This window comes from Scyliorhinus torazame, chromosome 17 (genome assembly GCF_047496885.1).
Source record: "Scyliorhinus torazame isolate Kashiwa2021f chromosome 17, sScyTor2.1, whole genome shotgun sequence".
Taxonomy (NCBI): Eukaryota; Metazoa; Chordata; class Chondrichthyes; order Carcharhiniformes; family Scyliorhinidae; genus Scyliorhinus; species Scyliorhinus torazame.
The window spans coordinates 83,213,351-83,235,912 of record NC_092723.1 but is presented as its reverse complement, the minus strand read 5'-3'; the positions used below and the strand labels follow the sequence as shown (position 1 = coordinate 83,235,912).

Below are 22,562 nucleotides of genomic sequence, written 5' to 3'. Positions count from 1 at the left end.
CCTGTTATTCCTTCCAAAGTGAATCACCTCACACTTCTCTACATTAAACTCCATTTGCCACCTCTCAGCCCAGCTCTGCAGCTTATCTATATCCCTCTGTAACCTGCTACATCCTTCCACACCATCGACAACACCACCGACTTTAGTATCATCTGCAAATTTATTCACCCACCCTTCTGCGCCTTCCTCTAGGTCATTGATAAAAATGACAAACAGCAACGGCCCCAGAACAGATCCTTGTGGTACTCCACTTGTGACTGTACTCCATTCTGAACATTTCCTCACCAACAGACCGCAATCTGTCAGGATAGGCAACAGCACCTTCTCCACAATAGTCCTCAACACCAGGGGCCCCGCAAGGATGTGTGCTCAATCCTCTACTGTACTCCCTATACACACACGACTATGTGGCAAGATTCAACTACAATTCAATCTATAAGTTTACGGATTATACGACTGTGGTGTGTCTTATCTCAAACAACGACGAATCAGACTACAGAAGGGAGATAAATAACTTGGTTGCATGGTGTACCAAAAACAAAAACTTCTCTCTAAATGTTGGAAAGACCAAGGAACTGATCATCGACTTCAGGTTGGGTAGCACGACCCCCCCCCCCCCATCTACATCAATGGCTCCGAAGTTGAGATGGTCGATAACTTTAAGTTCCTGGGGGTCACCATCACCAGCAGGGTGTCCTGGTCCACTAACGTTGATGCAACAGTCAAGAAAGCCCAACAACGTCTCTACTTCCTACGGAAGCTAAAGAAATTTAGCATGTTTGCATCAACTCTCTCAAACTTCTACAGATGTGCCATAGAGAGCATCTTATCTTACAAAATGATCAGGGGGTTGGATAGGGGGTTGGATAGGGTGGACAGTGAGAGCCTTCTCCCGCGGATGGATATGGCTGGCACGAGGGGACATAACTTTAAACTGAGGGGTAATAGATATAGGACAGAGGTCAGAGGTAGGTTCTTTACGCAAAGAGTAGTGAGGCCGTGGAATGCCCTACCTGCTACAGTAGTGAACTCGCCAACATTGAGGGCATTTAAAAGTTTATTGGATCAACATATGGATGATAATGGCATAGTGTAGGTTAGATGGCTTTTGTTTCGGTGCAACATCGTGGGCCGAAGGGCCTGTACTGCGCTGTATTGTTCTATGTTCTATGTTTATCCGGCTGCATCACAGCTTGCTCTGGCAACAGCTCGGCCCAAGATTGCAAGAAACTGCAGAGTGTGGTGAACTCAGCCCAACACATCACATAAGCTTGCCATCTTCCCATTGATTCTGTCTACACCTCCCGCTGCCTCAGGAAGGCAGACAGCATTGTCACATCCAGACTTAGGAACAGCTTCTAGACTCCTCAACGACTCTCCCCATGCTGCTCTTGCTTCTGTCGGAAATGATTTGTTTGGCCCTTGTTCCGTACTGTAACTAATTACTTATTTGCCTATGTACTATGTGTTGTTTCACAATTTTTTTTGTCTACTATGTATGTACTGTGTATGTGTCCTTGGCCACAGAAAGATACTTTTCACTGTACTTCGGTACATGTGACAATAAAAATTAAATCAAAATCAGCTGGCATGGACATGATGGACCAAATGGCCTCTTGTGTTGCAGTGATTCTATAAATTTACAACTTTGTCTAAATGATGGCAGAGGCCCAGACTTACCTCCTCAATGGGCAGTTCTTGCAGCTGTTCCAGAAACTGTCTCTGGACTCCCACCACAAAAGGTGTTGGAGAACACACAATGTCCACCATCACCTTGGGCAGCACTGGGATGAAGGTGTGCTGCCAGGTGAATGGGTAGAGCAGGGCAGCGATGCCATGGATACACTGCGACAGGATACTGGAAGAAGCAGAGAGATACCTGAGTTAGAGACGGCTCATCCACAGATAACATTAAGCCCCAATCTGATGGGAAGGCAGCAATCGATTGTTGGTTGATGAAACCTGTGATCTCACTTCCTGTTCGTGAAATCAACTCGTCAACTCTTTCTGCTATCAAACTGGTTCCAACCACAGAAATTAGCTTCAATTCAGGATAACAAAATACCCCACAGGCTTCTATTGACAACAGATCCTCACCTCCCCTCTCCTTGTGAAATCCTGATCTGCATTTTCAATATCTCACCCTCTCCATGACCTTCCCACAACTCAAATAAATTCCCTCTTGCTGCCATATCTCTACATGAAATATTCCCAGGACAGAAACAGCACAGAGTTAGATACAGGGTAAAGCTCCCTCATCAAACACTCCCAGGAGTGGTACAGCACAGGGTTAGATACAGAGTAAAGCTCTATCTACTCTGTGCCCATCAAACACTCCAGGACAGGTACAGTATGGGGTTATATACAGAGTAAAGCTCTCTCTGCATTGTTTTCATCAAACACTTCCAGGACACGGTACAGCACAGGGTTAGATACAGAGTAAAGCTCCATCTACTCTGTGCCCATCAAACACTCCCAGGACAGGTACAGCATGGATTTAGATACAGAGTAACGCTCTCTTTACATTGTTTTCATCAAACACTCCCAGGACAGTTATAGCATGGGGTTAGATACAGAGTGACGCTCCCTCTCCACTGTCCTCATCAAACGCACCCAAGACAGATTCGGCATCGGATGAGAAACAGAGTGTCAGAGTAAAGCTCCTTCTACACTGCCAGGACAGATATAGCACAATGTTAAGAGGAAAAAGGAGACTTATGTAAGGCTGAGGAAACAAGGTTCAGACAGGACGTTGGAGGGATTCAAGATAGCCAGGAGGGAACTGAAGAAAGGGATTAGGAGAGCTAAGAGAGGGCATGAACAATCTTTGGCGGGTAGGATCAAGGAAAACCCCAAGGCCTTTTACACATATGTGAGAAATATGAGAATGACTAGAGCGAGGGTAGGTCCGATCAAGGACAGTAGCGGGAGATTGTGCATCGAGTCTGAAGAGATAGGAGAGGTCTTGAACGAGTACTTTTCTTCTGTATTTACAAATGAGAGGGGCCATATTGTTGGAGAGGACAGTGTGAAACAGACTGGTAAGCTCGAGGAAATACTTGTTAGGAAGGAAGATGTATTGGGTATTTTGAAAAACAAGTCCCCCGGGCCTGACGGGATATATCCAAGGATTCTATGGGAAGCAAGAGATGAAATTGCAGAGCCGTTGGCAATGATCTTTTCGTCCTCACTGTCAACAGAGGTGGTACCAGGGGATTGGAGAGTGGCGAATGTCGTGCCCCTGTTCAAAAAAGGGAATAGGATAACCCTGGGAATTACAGGCCGGTTAGTCTTACTTCGGTGGTTGGCAAAGCCATGGAAAGAGTACTGAAGGATAGGATTTCTGAGCATCTGGAAAGACACTGCATGATTAGGGATAGTCAGCACGGATTTGTGAGGGGTAGGTCTTGCCTTACAAGTCTTATTGAATTCTTTGAGGAGGTGACCAAGCATGTGGATGAAGGTAAAGCAGTGGATGTAGTGTACATGGATTTCAGTAAGGCATTTGATAAGGTTCCCCATGGTAGGCTTCTGCAGAAAGTAAGGAGGCATGGGATAGTGGGAAATTTGGCCAGTTGGATAACGAACTGGCTAACCGATAGAAGTCAGAGGGTGGTGGTGGATGGCAAATATTCAGCCTGGATCCCAGTTACCAGTGGCGTACCGCAGGGATCAGTTCTGGGTCCTCTGCTGTTTGTGATTTTCAGTAATGACTTGGATGAGGGAGTTGAAGGGTGGGTCAGTAAATTTGCAGATGATACGAAGATTGGTGGAGTTGTGGATAGTGAGGAGGGCTGTTGTCGGCTGCAAAGAGACATAGATAGATGCAGAGCTGGGCTGAGAAGTAGCAGATGGAGTTTAACCCTGAAAAGTGTGAGGTTGTCCATTTTGGAAGGACAAATATGAATGCGGAATACAGGGTTAACGGTAGAGTTCTTGGCAATGTGGAGGAGCAGAGAGATCTTGGAGTCTATGTTCATACATCTTTGAAAGTTGCAACTCAAGTGGATAGAGCTGTGAAGAAGGCCTATGGTGTGCTAGCGTTCATTAACAGAGGGATTGAATTTAAGAGCCGTGAGGTGATGATGCAGCTGTACAAAACTTTGGTAAGGCCACATTTGGAGTACTGTGTACAGTTCTGGTCGCCTCATTTTAGGAAGGATGTAGAAGCTTTGGAAAAGGTGCAAAGGAGATTTACCAGGATGTTGCCTGGAATGGAGAGTAGGTCTTACGAGGAAAGGTTGAGGGTGCCAGGCCTTTTCTCATTAGAACGGAGAAGGATGAGGGGCGACTTGATAGAGGTTTATAAGATGATCAGGGGAATAGATAGAGTAGACAGTCAGAGACTTTTTCCCCGGGTGGAACAAACCATTACAAGGGGACATAAATTTAAGATGAATGGTGGAATATATAGGGGGGATGTCTTTACCCAGAGAGTAGTGGGGGTATGGAATGCACTGCCTGTGGAAGTAGTTGAGTCGGAAACATTAGGGACCTTCAAGCAGCTATTGGATAGGTACATGGATTACGTAAAATTATATAGTGTAGATTTATTTGTTCTTTAGAGCAGCACGGTAGCATTGTGGATAGCACAATTGCTTCACAGCTCTAGGGTCCCAGGTTTGATTCCGGCTTGGGTCACTGTCTGTGCGGAGTCTGCACATCCTCCCCGTGTCTGCGTGGGTTTCCTTCGGGTGCTCCGGTTTCCTCCCACAGTCCAAAGATGTGCAGGTTAGGTGGATTGGCCAATGATAAATTGCCCTTAGTGTCCAAAATTGCCCTTAGTGTTGGGTGGAGGTGTTGACTTTGGGTAGGGTGCTCTTTCCAAGAGCCGGTGCAGACTCAATGGGCCGAATGGCCTCCTTATGCACTGTAAATTCAATGATAATCTATGATTAATCTAGGACAAAGGTTCGGTAAAACATCGTGGGCCGAAGGGCCTGTTCTGTGCTGTATTTTTCTATGTTCTATGTTAGATATAGAGTAAATCTCCCTCTACACCGTCCACATCAAAATCCCCCAGGACGGCTACAGCACGGGGTTCGATACAGATATTACGGATACCTGATCAGATTCCAACAGTCGTTAAGATACTAGACGAGAACTGCAACTTAAAATTTTTTTAAAGACTGAGCGGAAAGATTGATTCGTTCCAGGCGTTATTGCATGAGATATAGGGCTTGCTAATTTTTACAAATTAAACTTTATTAAAAGAAAAACAATATTCAAATTTAACAAGAACAGCTTATATATATCTTTACTGTAACACGGGTTTTCCCATTAAACAACATGTAACATGACATACAGCTCTATGCTTCACTTGCACAGCGGGCAAACGTGATACTTGCATTCACAGAGCATATTCCTGCTGGTGGTGAAGCTATTTCACACCCCTTTCCTAAAGCTTTTCTCTGTGACAGCTTTACATGGCCTCTCCTGGTGGCTTTCCAAATAATTCTCCCACCTGTTCAAACAGGATTCCTTTCTCTTTCTGAGTTCCGCCCAGCCCCTCAAACAACGGGCGGGACTCTCCGAACCCGGGCTGGGTCGGAGAATCGACGTGGTGGGGGGGCGTGATTCACGCGACGCCGCTCCGACGCCAGTCCGTCGATTCTCTGGTGACCGGAAAATCGGTGCCATTGGCCCCGGCGTGGCGCCGGTCGGGGGCCGCTCTACGCGGCCTCCCCCAGCGATTCTCACGCGCATTGGGCCGAGTGGCCGCCGAGATAGGCCGAATCCCGCCGGCGCTGTTCACGTGTGGTCCTACCTGGCGGGACCTCGCCATTCATCCTGCGGGGGGTGGCCTGGTTGGGGGGGGAGGAGGGAAGAGGGGGGGATCCGACCCCGGGGTGAGGGGGCCTCCACCGTGGCCTGGCCTGCGATCGGGGCCTGCCGATCGGTGGGCCAGCTTCTCCTGGTGGGGGCCTATGTTCCTCCGCGCCGGGCCCCTGTAGCTCTCTGCCATGTTGCGTCAGAGCCGGCGCGGAGAAGGCAACTAGCAGCATGTGCGAGTTCACGCCGGTCATAGCGCGAATGTGCGAATTCGCGCCGGCCATAGCCCGCATGTGCAGAGCCGCGGCACCGGTTCTGACGCTGGTATCGGCAGCTGGAGCTGCGTGAGTCGCTCCAGTGCCGTGCTGGCCCCCTGTGCGGCGCAGGATCACTGCTCCTAGAGACCTGTTGACGCCGTCGTAAAACGCGACGCCGTTTACGACGGCGTCAACACTTAGCCTCAGAATCCGGGAATCCCGCCCAATGGTTCTGTTTGGGGCATCCAGACTTCAACTCATCCTGCTGTCTGTGCTTTTGATTTTCCACTCCCATTTAGACAAAAGAATAGGGCCATGCTATGAATATGTAATTTACCTCCAATTTACAGACAATAGAGGCCATCAGACTCTATAATGGGCTAATAGCTAGCCAGATCAGAGTATCTGGGAGGACAATGGATCTTGAGTGATCTTGAGTGAATCACCCAGCTGAACAGTGGTATCCTGTTTATTCCCATTAACAAGCTTAATTCAGAATGGGTCAATGTACTCAGGCCTGGTGCAGTTGTATACCTTCTGATTCAGTGCTGGCAGTTTTGCCCTCAGTCTGTTAACCCCTAAATTCATTTTCAGGCAGCAGAGAGCACCAGACCTGCAAGAGACACTCTACTAGCAGTGGAGGGTAAAGGTGGAGAGGCGGCACGGTAACACAGTGGTTAGCACTGTTGTTTTACAGCTCCAGAATCCAAGGCTCGATTCCCGGCTTGGGTCATTGTCTGAGCGGAGTCTGCACGTTCCCCCCGTGTCGGCGTGGGTTTCCTCCGGGTGCTCTGTTTCCTCCCACTGTCCAAAGATGTGCCAGTTAGGTGGACTGGCCATGCTAAATTGTCTGTAGTGTCCAAAAAGGTGAGGTGTGGTTACTGGGTTACGGGTATAGGGTGGAGATGTGGGTTTAAGTGGGGTGCTCGTTCCAAGGGCTGGTGCAGACTCGATGGGCCGAATGGCCTCCTTCTGTACTGTAAATTCTATGATCTATGAAACGCGAGGCTCGGGGCCCTCACTCACATAAAGGCAGAGGTGAGCACCGGACTTGCGAACTCCAAGGCTTGGGCTGCTCTTCTTGCTCCATGTGGGAGACCACAAACATTTCCAGCTCCCAGGGCCAGCATGTGTGCAGGAAGTGTCTCCAGTTGCAGCTCCTGGAAGCTCGTGTTTCAGAGCTGGAGCAGTGGCTGGAGACACTGTGGAGCATCTGCAAGGTGGAGAGTATCATGGGTAGCACGGATAGAGAGGTGGTCACTCCACAGGCTCAGACTCCACAGGTTGGACGGGAATTGGTGAACACCATGCAGAGTAAGAGAGCTAGGCAGGCAGTTCAGGAATCTCCTGTGGCCACTCCCCTGCAAAACAGATACTGCTTTGAATACTGTTGAGCGGAATGGCCTCTCAGGGGAAAGCAGCAACAGACAAATTTGTTGCACCACGGTTGGTTCTGCTGCAGAGGGGAGGAGTAGAAAGTGTGGGAATGCAATAGTTATAGGGGATTCAATTGTAAGGTGAATAGATAGGTGTTTCTGTGGCCGCAAAGATAGGTGTTTCTGTGGACCACTAGAAAATGAGGCTGGAGAAGTAGTAATAGGGAAGAAAGAAATGGCAGATGAACTGAATGATTACTTTGCATTAGTCTTCACGGTGGAAGACATCAGTGGGATGCCAGAGATCCAGGAGAATCAAGGGCAGAGGTGAATGTAGTGGCCATCACTAAGGAGGAGGTTCTGGGGAAACTGAAAAGTCTGAAGGTGGACCGGATGGACTACACCCCAGGATCCTAAAAGATATAGCTCAGGAAATTGTGGAGGTATTGGTGGTGATCTTTCAGGAATCACTGGAGGCAGGAAGGGTCGCAGAGGATTGGAAAATGGCTAATGTAACATTCCAGTTTCAGAAGGGAGGGAGCAGGAAAACAGGAAATAATAGGCCAGTTAGCCTGACCTTGTTTGCTGGTAAGCTTTTAGAGTCAAAACAGCTTCTTTCCCGCTCTTACCAGACACCTAAACGGCCATTTCATGGACTGACCTGGTTTTTCCTACACCCCTGTATGCTTCACCAGTGAATCCGTATTTACATTGTGTATCTTGTGTTGCCCTATTATGTATTTTCTTTTCTTTTCATGTACTAAATGATCTATTTGAGCTGCTCGCAGAAAAATATTTTTCACTGCACCTCGGTACACGTGACAATGAACAAATCCAATCCTATAAGGATGAGATTGCGGAGTACTTGGAAGTGCATGAATAATCATAATAATCTTTATTGGTGTCACAAGTAGGCTAACACTGCAATGAAGTTACTGTGAAAATCCCCTAGTCGCCACACTCTGGCGCCTGTTAAGGTACACTGAGGGAGAATTCAGAATGTCCTATTCACCTAACAGGCATGTGTTTCGGGACTTGTGGGAGGAAACAGGAGCACCTGGAATAAAACCACGCAAACACGGAGAGAACGTGCAGACTCCGCACAGGCAGTGACCCAAGCCGAGAATCGAACCCAGGTCTCTGCCGCTGTGAAGCAACAGTGCTAACCACTGTGCTACCGTGCTGCCCAAAATAGGACTGAGTCAACACGTTTTCGTCAAGGGAGGCCACGCCTGACAAATCTGACTCCAGGATGGAATATTGCCTCCCTGGTGCTCGCGTCAAGGATATCCTGGAGCGGTTACAGGATATTCTGGAGGGGGAGGGTGAACAGCCAGTGGTCGTGATACATATCGGTACAAATGACCTAGGTAAAAAAAAGGATGATGTCCGAAGGCAGAATATAGGGAGTTCGGAAGAAAATTGAGAAGTTGAACCTCAAAGATAGGGATCTTAGGACTATTACTAGTGCCATGCGCCAGTCAGAGTAGAAATAGTAGGATGTATCAGATGAATACGTGGCTGAAGAGAAGGTGTTAGGGCGAGGGTTTCAGATTCCTGGGGTATTTGGACCGGTTCTGGGGAGGTGGGATCCCTCCAAACTGGACGGATTACACCTGGGCCATCAGATTGGGACTGATGTCCTTGGGAGGGTATGTTGCTAGAGTGGTTGGAGAGGGTTTAAACTAATATGGCAGGGGGGAACTGATGGAAGTATTCAAAGCAGGGGGAATCAAGAACAAGAGAAAAGGTCAGAAAGGAGAATAAGAAAAGTGACAGAGAAATCAAGGACACTATAAAAATAGTAGAGACGGGTCATGGAATATTAAAAGAATTAGTTATTAAGGTTTTGTACCTGAATGCTTGGAGAATTCAAAATAAAATGGATGAATTAGTTGCGCAGATAGATGTAAAGAGATATGGGGCGCGATTCTCCGAAATGGAGGCAGTGTTCGCGCCGTCGTGAACACCGTCGCGTTTAATGATGGCGCGAAACGGGCGCGGGGACAGAGTGGGCCAGCACGGCGCTGGAGCGGTTCACGCTGCTCCAGCCTCCCTTCCCGGCGCCAAAAGGGCACTGTGCCAACCCGCGCAAGCGCAGTTGGGCCGCGCCAACCCGCAAATGCACGTGGGACATCCTCAGCGCGTCGGACCCGACCCAACATGGCATGGGGGTTCAGGGGCCAGCCGCGTAACAAAATAGGGCCGGGGCTGGAGAGGCCGGCCCGCCGATCGGTGGGCCCTGATCGCGGGCCAGACCCCTTCGGAGGCCCCCCCCCCGTTTGTAGTTTTTAGGAAGGACAGACAGAATGGAAAAGGTGGTGGAGCTGCATTCTGGACGAAAGAAAATATTGACTAAATATCGAGGAACGATATGAGCACAGACGATGTGGAATCTGTATGGGCTGAATTAAAAAACACCGCAGGGCAGATAACATTCAGTGGGGTGGTATACAGACCACCAAACTGCAGTGGTAATGTTGGGAATAACATTAGACAGGAAATCAGACTTGCATGTGTTAAAGTAATATCTGTGGTTATGGGTGAATTTAACCTGCATATAGATTGGGTGACTCAAATTAGTCACAATACAATAGTGGAGGAATTTCTGGAGTGTATACGGGGTGGATTTTCTGGACCAATATGTTGAGGAAACATGAAGGGAACAGGCCATATTGGGCTGGGTATTGCGCAATGAGAAAGGATTATTTGGCAATCTATTTTTGAGAGAACCCTTGGGGATGAGTGACCATAATATGGTTGAATTCTTTATCAAGGTGAATAGTGAGGTAGTTGATTCTGAGACCAGGGTCCTGAACTTCAATAAAGGTAACTATATTGGTATGAGGCTATGATGGACTGGGAAACATTACTGAAAGGAAGGACAGCAGACAGGCAATGGCAGGCATTCAAGGAATGAATAGGTGAACTCAAATGTTATTTATTGTTACTTGGCGCATGAGTAGAAAGGGAACTGTGGCTAAACCTTGGCCAAACCATCCTATTCATGTATTTGTCAAGTTGCCTCTTAAACGTCGTACCTGTTTCCACGACTTCCAGTAGCGACCATCTCCGAATAGGTTGCGCACACGGCAGCTCCCGCCGGGATCGGTGTTTCGGGCCTTTAAACGGGGCGGCAATGGCACTTGGATGATTACCGGCATGGGAAAGGACGCTGGAGAGGTTCCCCCCACTGCTGTATGGAGGGAACCAGGAGCCTTGCGTTGGGCAAAGAAGGAGCGGAGCAGTAAGTGGGAGAACCAGGACTTGGGAGCTGAACTGGCGATGAGGTGTGCGGGATTCAACGGCTCCTGCATCCGGCGAGACTCTGAGTAACGTACCAGGACAGGCACCATTATTTTGATAAGCTGGACGAGGCGTGGACATTCATTAAGCACGAAAAGCTGGACTTGAACTAAGGGGCAGCTGCACGTGGGTGAAACGCGCTGGCGGAGATGTGTAACCGGGTGTTGGCCTGGTGTAAGATTCTTCGTAGAATTTAAGTTGTTTGCTTTCCTTTTCCTGTTTTTGTTTCGGGGGCAGGGGAACACCCGGGTTGTGTTTTTCTTTGCACAGGAAGGATCTGGATGGCACTTGCCCTCTTACCCTGTGAGGGAGGGGGGGTTGGGGGCCTGAAGGAGGGGACAATAGTAAGTTTGGAGATAGAGGCAGGAGTGGCCGGGGTCAGCATGGGTCACCTGACTTACGGAAGCGCAATGGGGGGGAAATCAGTGCTAAGCGGGTGCTTGGCATGGGGGGGTTGGGATTGTGGGACTGGGGGCTGCTCTGCTGACTGAAGGGGAGCCAACTGTTGGGGATGGATGGAGATTCGGGTTGGGGGGCCTCGGGTGGGAGGGCTGGAGCGAGCGGGGGGCGTGGGCACGTGGCTGGCCGAAAAAAGGGGGTGGTTAGTCGGGGGGGGCCTTGTAAACCGGTGGCATTTGAGGCAGGGAGCACTGTGGCGGACAAGGGAGGCAGGTACAGAATGGTGAGTGGCGAGCTACAGGGGGCCCGGGTGGTGTTGTTGAACTGGGATGATGCGGAATTCATGAGGCTCATGTTGGGTAAAATCCCGGACTTGGAGTCAAGTAATTTGATCATGGTGGGGGACTTTAACACTGTCCTGGATCCGGCACTGGATCGGTCTAAGTCCAGGTCGGGAAAGAGACCGGCGGCGGCCAGGGCCTTGTGGGAGTTCATGGATCAGATGGGGGGGGCGTGGACCCACGGAGATTCGCGTGGCCAAGGGCGAAGGAGTTCTCCTTTTTCTCCCACGTCCACAAAGTCTACTCGCGGATTGACTTTTTTGTGTTGAGCTGGGCGTTAATCACGAGGGTGGAGGGGGTCGAGTGTTCGGCCATTGCGGTCTCAGGCCATGCCCCGCACTGGGTGGACTTGCGACTGGGGGCGGAGCGAGGGCAGCGGCCTCTCTGGAGACTGGATGTGGGGCTGCTAGCGGATGAAGAGGAGTGTGGGTGGATAAGGAGGGGCACCCAAAACTATGTGATAACAAGTGACACAGGGGGGGTAACAGCAACAACGGTTTGGGAGGCTATGAATGCGGTCATCAGAGGGGAGTTAATCTCTATTAGGTCCCACAGAGAGAAGAGGGAGAGTGCTGGGAGGGAGAGGCTGGCGGGAGAGATATTTAGAGTAGACAGGAAGTACGCGGAGCCTCCCGAGGAAGGGCTGCTAAAGGAGCACCGGAGATTGCAGGTGGAGTTCGATTTGCTGACCACGGGGAAGGCGGAGGCACAGTTGAGGAAGGTGAAAGGGGCAGTCTACGGGTATGGGGAGAAAGCAAGTAGGATGCTGGCGCACCAACTTCGCAGGAGAGAGGCAGCCAGGGAGATCGGGGGAGTGAGGGATTAGGAAGGTAGATTAGCCCAGAGAGGATCAATGAAGTCTTCAAGGAGTTTTATGGGAAGCTGTACGAGTCAGAACCCCCGAGGGGAGGGGAAGGGATGAAGTAATTTATGGATCGATTTGAGGTTCCTAAGGGTGGACGAGGATCGGGTGGAGGGACTGGGGGCCCCGATTGAGTTGGAGGAGATAGCTAAGGGACTAGCAAGTATGCAGTCGGACAAGGCCCCGGGTCCGGACGGCTTCCCTGTGGAATTTTCTAAGAAGTTCTCGGAGCTACTGAGCCCACTCCTGCTAAGAACCTTTAACGAGGCAAAGGAGAGAGGAACCCTCCCCCCGACGATGTCGCAGGCATTGATCTCGCTCATTTTGAAGAGGGAAAAGGATCCGCTTCAATGTGGGTCCTACAGACCGATATCGCTCCTGAATGTGGACGCCAAACTGCTGGCAAAAATTCTGGCTACCAGAATAGAGGACTGCGTCCCGGGAGTGATCGAGGAGGACAAAACAAGTTTCGCCAAGGGCAGGCAATTGAACACAAACATGAGGTGGCTCCTGAATATTATTATGATGCCCTCGGAGGGAGGGGACGCAGAAGTAGTGGCTGCAATGGATGCAGAGAATGCTGGAGGGTGGCACATGATGCGGACGAATTCACCCTGCCCAGGGCATCAGCCCACAGGCCCTCATCTAGCACCTCGCCTAGCTCCTCCTCCCACTTGCCCTTCAGCTCCTCCACTGACGCTTCCTCCGCCTCCTGCAGCTCCAGGTATATGTGGAGTGGGAGTACCTGTGGGAAGTGGTAGGTAGGTTTGGATTCAGGGAGGGATTCATAGGGTGGGTCAAGCTACTGTATCAGGCCCCCATAGCAAGTGTGTCCACGAACCGGCTGAGGTCAGAGTATTTCAGGCTGCACCGAGGGACGAGGCAGGGGTGCCCCCTATCCCCGTTACTATTTGCCCTGGCAATTGAGCCGTTGGCCATAGCGCTGAGGGTGCTGGTTCGGGGGGGGGGGGGAGGAGCACCGGGTTTCCCTTTACGCGGATGACCTGCTATTGTATATTTCGGACCCGCTAGAGGGGATGGGGGAGGTCATGCGGATACTGGGGGACTTTGGGAGCTTCTCGGGGTGCAAGTTGAACGTGGGGAAAAGTGAGCTGTTTGTAATCCATGCTAGGGGTCAGGAGGAGAGACTGGGAGAGCTCCCGCTCAAGATAGTGGAGAGGAGCTTTCGGTACTTAGGCATGCAGATGGCGACTTCCGGTTGTGGCGATGTCCAGCTAAGCCGCACGTTTCGGCGGCTCCAGCTCAAACGGACCTTCGGGCTCTTTTAAGAGCCCCAACGGGGAATTTTTTCATGACGAAACCCGGTGTGGGGTGAGTTAGTAGGAAGTCCCCCCCAACGAAAGAGAAAAATATCGGCGGCGGCGGCTACATCGAGAAGAATCCTCGACGATAGGGACAGGAGGAAAAAAGAAGCAAGATGGCGGCGGAGAAAGCCCAGGCGACATGGGGGCCCGATCAAGATGAATTCTTAAGACGGTGTGTGGAGCTACTTAAGAAGGAGGTGCTGACCCCGATGCTACAGGCAATCAAGGGGCTTAAGGAGGCACAAAGGACCCAGGAGACAGAGCTCCGCGTGGTGGAGCAGAAGGTGACGGATAATGAAGACGAGATCCTGGGCCTGGCGGTCAAAACACAGACGCACGAGGCGCTCCACAAAAAGTGCATTGAAAGGATTGAGGCCCTAGAAAACAGAGCACGAAGGAAGAACCTTCGGATCCTGGGTCTCCCTGAGGGAGTGGAAGGAGCGGACTGCGGGGCTTACGTGAGCACGATGCTAAGCTCGCTGATGGGGGCTGAGGCCCCTTCGGGCCCCTTAGAAGTGGAGGGGGCTCATCGGGTCCCTGCGAGGAGACCAAAGGCGGGAGAACCACCTAGGGCGACAATCGTGCAATTTCACCGCTTTAATGATAGAGAAGTGGTTCTGAGATGGGCCAAAAAGGTACGGAGTAGTAGATGGGAGAATGCGGTGGTACGGGTGTACCAGGATTGGAGTGCGGAGGTGGCGAGAAGGAGGGCGAGTTTTAATCGAGCCAAGGAGGTGTTACACAAGAAGAAGGTGAAGTTCGGAATGCTGCAGCCGGCGCGACTATGGGTCACGTACCAGGAGAGACATCACTACTTCGACACGGCGGAAGAAGCATGGACCTTTATTAAGGACGAGAAATTGGATCGGAACTGAGGGACTGATATTGGAGGGAAATGTCACTGTCGATGTATATAGAGATGTAAATTGGGAAGGGGGGGACACTAAGAAATGTGGGCGCCGGTGGGGGGGGAAAGAAGAGACATAGGCGGAGGATGAGGAATGGGAGTGGGGCGGGAGTGGGAGCTGCGCCACAAGGGGCGGGACAGCTACAGAGAATATGGAGTCTACTGTCCTTGTTCCCGCGCCAGAAAGATGATGGCGGGAAGATAGGTGCAAGGTAGATGGGAGTTCCCCACACGGGGGGGTCAAGGAGTGAGCGGGAGAAGCCGGGGTCAGTTGAAGTCAGCTGACTTGCGGAAGTAATATGGGGGGAGCAATCACGCTAGATGGGGATCTAGCGGGGGGGAGGGGGGGGGGATAACTGGGTTGCTGCTGCAGAAATCAAAGAGGAACTGACTAAAGAAAGGGTGGTCGGGGCTGGAATGCGCCACCTGGGGAACGAGTGGGAGCGGGGAATCGGGACGTGGGACTGGCCTAGAGAGGGTGATGGCTAGTCGACACGGGAAGGGGGCAGGTAGCCCCCCAGTGCGGCTGATCACGTGGAACGTGAGAGGCCTAAATGGACCGTTTAAAAGGGCCCGAGTGTTCGCGCACTTGAAAGGATTGAGGGCAGACGTGGCTATGCTCCAGGAGACGCACCTGAAGGTGGCGGACCAAGTTAGGTTAAGGAAAGGATGGGTGGGACAGGTGTTCCATTCAGGGCTGGATGCAAAGAATAGAGGGGTGGCCATACTGGTGGGGAAACGGGTATCATTCGAAGCAAGGAGCATTGTAGCAGATAGTGGAGGCAGATATGTGATGGCGAGTGGCAGGCTGGAGGGAATGGAGGTCGTGTTGGTTAACGTATATGCCCCGAATTGGGATGATGCGGGATTCATGAAGCGGATGCTGGGACGTATACCGGACCTGGAGGTTGGAAACTTGATAATGGGGGGAGACTTCAACACCGTGCTGGACCCAGGGTTAGACAGATCCAGATCTAAGACCGGAAGAAGGCCGGTAGCGGCCAAGGTGCTTAAGGGGTTTATGGACCAAATGGGGAGAGTGGATCCATGGCGATTTGCTAGACCGAAGGCCAGGGAGTTCTCCTTCTTCTCCCATGTTCACAAGGTGTACTCCCGGATAGATTTTTTTGTTTTGGGAAGGTCGTTGATCTCGAGGGTGGAGGAAACTGAGTATTCAGCCATAGCTATCTCGGATCATGCCCCACATTGGGTGGACCTGGAACTAGGAGAGGAGAGGGAGCAGCGTGCACTCTGGCGATTAGATGTGGGATTGCTGGCGGATGAGGGAGTCTGTGGAAGAGTGCGGGGATGTATTGAGAGATACCTGGAGGCCAATGACGACGGGGAGGTCCGAGTGGGAGTGGTATGGGAAGCACTAAAGGCGGTGGTCAGAGGAGAGCTGATCTCCATCAGGGCCCACAAAGGGAAAACAGAGGCCAAGGAAAGGGAAAGATTACTGGGGGAGATCTTAAGGGTGGATAAAGAATATGCGGAGACCCCGGAGGAGGGACTGTACAGGGAGAGACGACGACTCCAGACGGAGTTCGACCTTCTGACCACCAGGAGGGCGTAGGTGCTGTGGAGGAAGGCACAGGGGATGAGGTATGAATATGAAGAAAAGGCTAGTCGCCTGTTGGCCCATCAGCTGCGAAAGAGGACAGCGGCGAGGGAGATAGGGGGAATTAGAGACGAAAAGGGAGCTACGGTGCGGAGAGCAGGGAAGATAAACGGGGTGTTTAAGACCTTTTACGAAAGACTTTATAGGTCCCAACCCCCGGAGGGAAAAGAAGAGATGCGGCAGTTTTTGGACAAATTAAGGTTCCCGAGGGTGGAGGAGCAGGAGGTGGAAGGCCTGGGGGCACCAATTGGGGTGGACGAGGTTACCAAGGGGCTGGGGAACATGCAGGCAGGGAAGGCCCCAGGACTAGATGGGTTCCCCGTGGAATTTTATAGAAAATACGTGGACCTGCTGGCCCCGCTGTTGGTGAGGACTTTTAACGAGGCCAGGGAAGGGGGGGGACTCTACCCCCGACAATGTCGGAGGCGACGATATCGCTAATTTTGAAGCGGGATAAAGATCCGCTGCAGTACGGGTCCTATAGGCCTATTTCACTACTAAATGTGGACGCCAAATTGCTAGCAAAGGTGCTGGCATCGAGGATAGAGGACTGTGTCCCGGGGGTGGTGCACGAAGACCAGACAGGATTCGTAAAGGGGAGACAACTAAATGTCAACGTGCGACGGCTATTAGGGGTGATAATGATGCCCCCAGTAGAGGGGGAGGCAGAGATAGTGGCGGCAATGGATGCAGAGAAGGCATTTGACAGGGTGGAGTGGGAGTATCTATGGGAGGTGCTGAGGAGGTTCGGGTTCAGAGACGGGTTTGTTAGCTGGGTCAAACTCCAACAGCAAGTGTGGTCACGGGTCGGCAAAGATCGGAGTATTTCCGACTATACAGGGGAACAAGACAGGGATGCCCGCTATCTCCATTACTGTTCGCGTTGGCAATTGAACCACTGGCCATGGCGCTGAGAGACTCCAGAAAATGGAGAGGGGTGGTTAGAGGGGGAGAGGAACACCGAGTGTCAGTCTACGTGGATGACCTACTGTTGTATGTGACGGACCCAGTGGGGGGGATGACAGAGGTCATGCAGATATTGAGGGAGTTCGGAGATTTCTCGGGATATAGGCTTAACATGGGGAAGAGTGAACTTTTCATGATACACCCTGGGGACCAGAGTAGAGGGATAGATGGCCTGCCTTTAAGGAAAGTGGAAAGAAACTTTCGATACCTGGGGATTCAGATAGCCAGGAGCTGGGGAACCTTGCACAGACTTAATCTGACACGACTGGTGGAACAAATGGAAGAGGACTTCAAGAGGTGGGACATGCAGCCACTGTCACTGGCAGGCAGAGTGCAGGCAATTAAGATGATGGTCCTCCCGAGGTTCCTATTTGTATTCCAATGTCTCCCTATACTGATCACTAAGGCCTTCTTTAAAAAAATAGACAGGAGCATCACGAGCTTCGTGTGGGCAGGGAAAGTTCCGAGGGTAAGAAGGGGGTTCTTACAACGTAGCAGAGCCAGAGGGGGTCTGGCGCTGCCGAATTTGGGCGACTACTATTGGGCCGCCAATGTGGCGATGATCCGTAAATGGATGATAGAGGGAGCGGGAGCGGCGTGGAAAAGACTAGAGAGAAAGTCCTGTAAAGGAATGAGTCTAGAGGCGCTGGTGACGGCGCCACTACCGTTCTCACCAAAAACATTTACCGCAAACCCAGTGGTGGCGGCAACATTAAATATCTGGGGGCAATGGAGGCGACAGAGAGGTGTGCTGGGAGCCCTGGTGGGGTCCCCAATTAGGAACAACCATAGGTTTGCCCCAGGGAGGATGGATGGAGGATTCCAGAGCTGGCACCAGTTGGGAATTAGGAGGGTGGGAGATTTATTTATAGACGGGACGTTTGCGAGCTTGGGAGCGTTGGAGGAAAAGTATAAGCTGCCCCGGGGCAATTTCTTTAGGTATATGCAGGTGAGGGCGTTCACAAGACAACAGGTGAGGGAATTTCCATTGCTCCCAACACAGGGGATCCAGGATAGAATGCTTTCGGGGGTGTGAGTCGGGGAGGGTAAGGTGTCAGAGATATACCAAGAGATGAGAGAAGAGGGGGAGGAGCTGGTGGGCGAACTGAAAGGAAAGTGGGAAGAAGAGCTCGGGGAGGAGATAGAGGAGGGTCTGTGGGCTGATGCCATAAGCAGGGTAAATTCCTCTTCCTCGTGTGCCAGGCTTAGCCTGATTCAATTTAAGGTGCTACATAGAGCACACATAACGGGAGCGAGGTTGAGCAGGTTCTTCGGAGTGGAGGACAAGTGTGGGAGGTGCGGCGGAAGCCCGGCAAACCACACACATATGTTTTGGTTGTGCCCGGCACTGGAGGGGTATTGGAGGGGAGTGACGGGAGTGATCTCGAAGATGGTGAAGGTCCGGGTCAAGCCAGGCTGGGGGCTAGCTTTATTTGGAGTTGCGGATGAGCCGGGAGTGCAGGAGGCGAAGGAGGCTGATGTCGTGGCCTTTGCGTCCCTAGTAGCCCGGCGTAGGATTTTACTCATGTGGAAGGAAGCGAAACCCCCCGGACTGGAGGCCTGGATAAACGATATGGCGGGGTTCATAAAACTGGAGCAGATTAAGTTTGCACTGAGAGGATCGGCTCAAGGGTTCACCAGGAGGTGGCAACCATTCCTCGACTACCTAGCGGAACGTTAGAGGGAAGATAGATGACCAGCAGTAGCAACCCAGGGGGGAGGGGGGGTGGGGGGGAGGGGAAAGTTTCATTTTATGTTAATTGGTTAGTTTACCATGTTAGTTAGTTATTCTTTATTAGATTGTAGTTATCATGTTAAATGTACTGTTAAATTTTCTCTATGTTTGATGTGTAAGGGGAAAAAATTGTGAATGAAAAATTTCAATAAAATATATTTTTTAAAAAAAGGTATGCAGATGGCTAGGAACTGGGATGCCCTACACAGGCTCAATCTATCTCGGCTTGTAGAGCAGATGGAGGGAGACTTTAAGAGGTGGGACCTGCTGCCGCTTTCCCTGGAGGGAAGAGTGCAGACTGTGAAGATGACTGTTCGTCCCAGGTTCCTGTTTGTTTTTCAGTGCCTCCCCATTTTCATCCCCAAATCCTTCTTCAAGTGGATGAACAGGATTATCCCGGGATTTGTGTGGGCAAACAAGACCCCGCAAGTCAAAAGGCCGTTCTTGGAGCGTGGTTTGGGGGTGGAGGGTTGGCAATGCCGAACTTCTGCAGCTACTATTAGGCGGCTAATGTGGCCATGATTAGGAAATGGGTAATGGAGGAGGGGTCGGCGTGGGGGCCGCTAGAGGCCGTGTCATGCAAAGGCACCAGCCTAGGGGCACTGATAACGGCACCGCTGCCGTTCTCGCCAGTACGATACACCACAAATCCGGTGGTGACGGCGGCACTGAGGGTCTGGGGTCAGTGGAAAAGGCACAGGAAGGAGGAGGGGGTCTCAGTTTGGACCCTGATGCCGAACAACCATAGATTTGTTCCGGGAAAGATAGACGGGGGGTTCAAGGCTGGTATAGGGCAGGCATTAGAAGGATGGGAGACCTGTTTATAGAGGGGACTTTCCCTCACTTGAAGGCGCTGGAGAAGTTCGGCCTGACCCCGGGAAATGCTTTCAGATACCTCCAGGTCTGGGACTTTCTCAGAAAACAGGTGGGGACATTTCCGCTGCTACCCACACGAAGGATACAGGACAGGGTAGTGTTTGGCATCTGGGTAGGAGAGGAGAAGGTGTCAGACATATACCAGGAGCTGCAGGAGGCGGAGGAAGCCTCAGTGGAGGAGCTGAAGGGCAAGTGGGAGGAGGAGCTGGGTGAGGAGCTAGATGAGGGCCTGTGGGCCGACGCCCTGGGCAGGGTGAATTTGTACCGGGCTCACATGACGACGGTGAGAATGAGGACATGTGCAAGGAGTCCGACGAACCCTGTCCATATGTTTTGGGCATGCCCGGCGCTTAAAGGATTCTGGCAGGGCTTTGCGAGGGCCATGTCCAGGATTTTGGACACGCGGGTGAAGCCGAGTCCAACAATAGCGATCTTTGGGGTGCTCAGGTGGGGGGAATTGTCTATTTAATGTATATTTTCTTTTTGTACAATGATAACAGCCATCTAGTTTTGTTAAATATTTTTCGTTTATTTTTCTGTTATGTAAAAATTCTGGTTGAAAAAAGCTTTAATAAAAACAATTTAAAAAAAAACCTGTTTCCACCACCTCCCCCAGCAGCAATCAAGCTCACCACCCTCTATGTAAAATAACTTGCCACGCACATCTTACCTAAACTTTGCCCCTCGCACCGTAAGCCTATATCCCCAAGTAAAATTGACTTTTCCACCCTGGGAAAAAGCTTCTGACTATCCACTCTGTCCATGCCACTCATCATTTTGTAAACTTCTATCAGATCGCCGCTCAACCTCCGTCGTTCCAGTGACAACAATCCGAGTTTCTCCAACCTCTCCGCATAGCTAATACTCTCCAGGCCAAGGAACATCCTGGTAAACCTCTTCTGTACTCTCTCCAAGCCTCCACATCCTTCTGGTAGTGCCGTAACCAGACTTGTTAAAAATACTCCCAAGTGTTGTCTAACTAAGGTTCTGTACAGCTACAGCATGACTTGCCAATTTTTATACTTAATTTATTGGAGCTTAGAAGAGTGATAGAAACGTATAAAATTCAAACAGGATTAGACAGGGTAGATTCAGAAAGCCTGTTCTCGATGGTGGGAACTCCTGAACTGGGGGTCATAGTTTGAGGATAAGGGATAAACCTGCTAGGACTGTAATGAGGAAGAAGTTCCTTCACCCAGAGAGTGGTGAAACTGTGGAATTCACTACCACAGAAAGTAGTTGAGACCAAAACATTGTGTAATTTCAAGAAGGAATTAGATACAGTTCTTGGGGTTAAAGGAATCAAGGAATATGGGGGGAAGGCAGGATCAGCCATGAATTTGATGATCAGCCATGATCATAGTGAATGGTGGAGCAAGCTTGAAGGGCCGAATGGTCTCCTCCAGCTTCCATTTTCAATGTATATTTCTATGTAACTGATGACACTCTGCAATTCCTCGTCAAGATACAATTTACTGTAGACATTGTCTATCAGAGCTGAAAGCAACTTCTTCGCTTCAGATGAGACTGCGAGACTCCAACATATAAATCTCAATGATGACCCAAAACAGAGTGACTGATGTAGGTTTGACTTCTCCGTGCCATTCGGAATCTCTAGGAAACCACTCTGTAGGTAAAACCCACCAGTCAACTGCACCATTATCAGTCTGTCTCACTCCATGTCCATCAACATAGCTAGCAGCTCTGAGTGTGTCAGCACCTGAGTGTGTCAACATCTGTCTGTCAGTTTCTGAGTGTGTCCGCATCCGAGTGTGTCCGCATCCGAGTGTGTCCGCATCCGAGTGTGTCCGCATCCGAGTGTGTCCGCATCCGAGTGTGTCCGCATCCGAGTGTGTCCGCATCCGAGTGTGTCCGCATCCGAGTGTGTCCGCATCCGAGTGTGTCCGCATCTGAGTGTGTCCGCACCTGAGTGGGTCCGCATCTGAGTGTGTCAGTATCGGAGTGTGTCAGTATCGGAGTGTGTCCGCATCTGAGTATTGTCAGCTTTGAATGTGTCAGCATCTGAGTGTGTCAGTATCGGAGAGTGTCAGTATCGGAGAGTGTCAGTATCGGAGTGTGTCAGTATCGGAGAGTGTCAGTATCGGAGAGTGTCAGTATCGGTGAGTGACAGTATCGGAGTGTGTCAGTATCGGAGTGTGTCAGTATCGGAGAGTGTCAGTATCGGAGAGTGTCAGTATCGGAGTGTGTCAGTATCGGAGAGTGTCAGTATCGGTGAGTGTCAGTATCGGAGAGTGTCAGTATCGGAGAGTGTCAGTATCAGAGTGTGTCAGTATCGGAGTGTGTCAGTATCGGAGAGTGTCAGTATCGGAGAGTGTCAGTATCGGAGTGTGTCAGTATCGGAGAGTGTCAGTATCGGAGAGTGTCAGTATCGGAGAGTGTCAGTATCGGAGAGTGTCAGTATCGGAGAGTGTCAGTATCGGTGAGTGTCAGTATCGGAGTGTGTCAGTATCAGAGTGTGTCAGTATCGGAGAGTGTCAGTATCGGAGAGTGTCAGTATCGGAGTGTGTCAGTATCGGAGTGTGTCAGTATCGGAGAGTGTCAGTATCGGAGAGTGTCAGTATCGGAGTGTGTCAGTATCGGAGTGTGTCAGTATAGGAGAGTGTCAGTATCGGAGTGTGTCCGCATCTGAGTATTGTCAGCTTTGAATGTGTCAGTATCGGAGAGTGTCAGTATCGGAGAGTGTCAGTATCGGAGAGTGTCAGTATCGGAGAGTGTCAGTATCGGAGAGTGTCAGTATCGGAGAGTGTCAGTATCGGAGAGTGTCAGTATCGGAGAGTGTCAGTATCGGAGAGTGTCAGTAT

At 50.9% G+C, this 22,562-nt stretch overlaps 1 protein-coding gene across 4 annotated transcripts in view; it reads right to left on the bottom strand.

The window, feature by feature from the left end:
• Positions 1–22,562, bottom strand: part of LOC140393981 (DENN domain-containing protein 2D-like) — a 229,233-nt gene that overhangs the window by 23,197 nt on the left and 183,474 nt on the right. For all 4 annotated transcript variants that reach the window (XM_072480697.1, XM_072480698.1, XM_072480699.1 and 1 more), the window contains exon 9: positions 1,681–1,858. In XM_072480697.1, the coding sequence (XP_072336798.1) occupies positions 1,681–1,858 (178 nt within the window). The remainder of the gene's footprint in view (positions 1–1,680; positions 1,859–22,562) is intronic.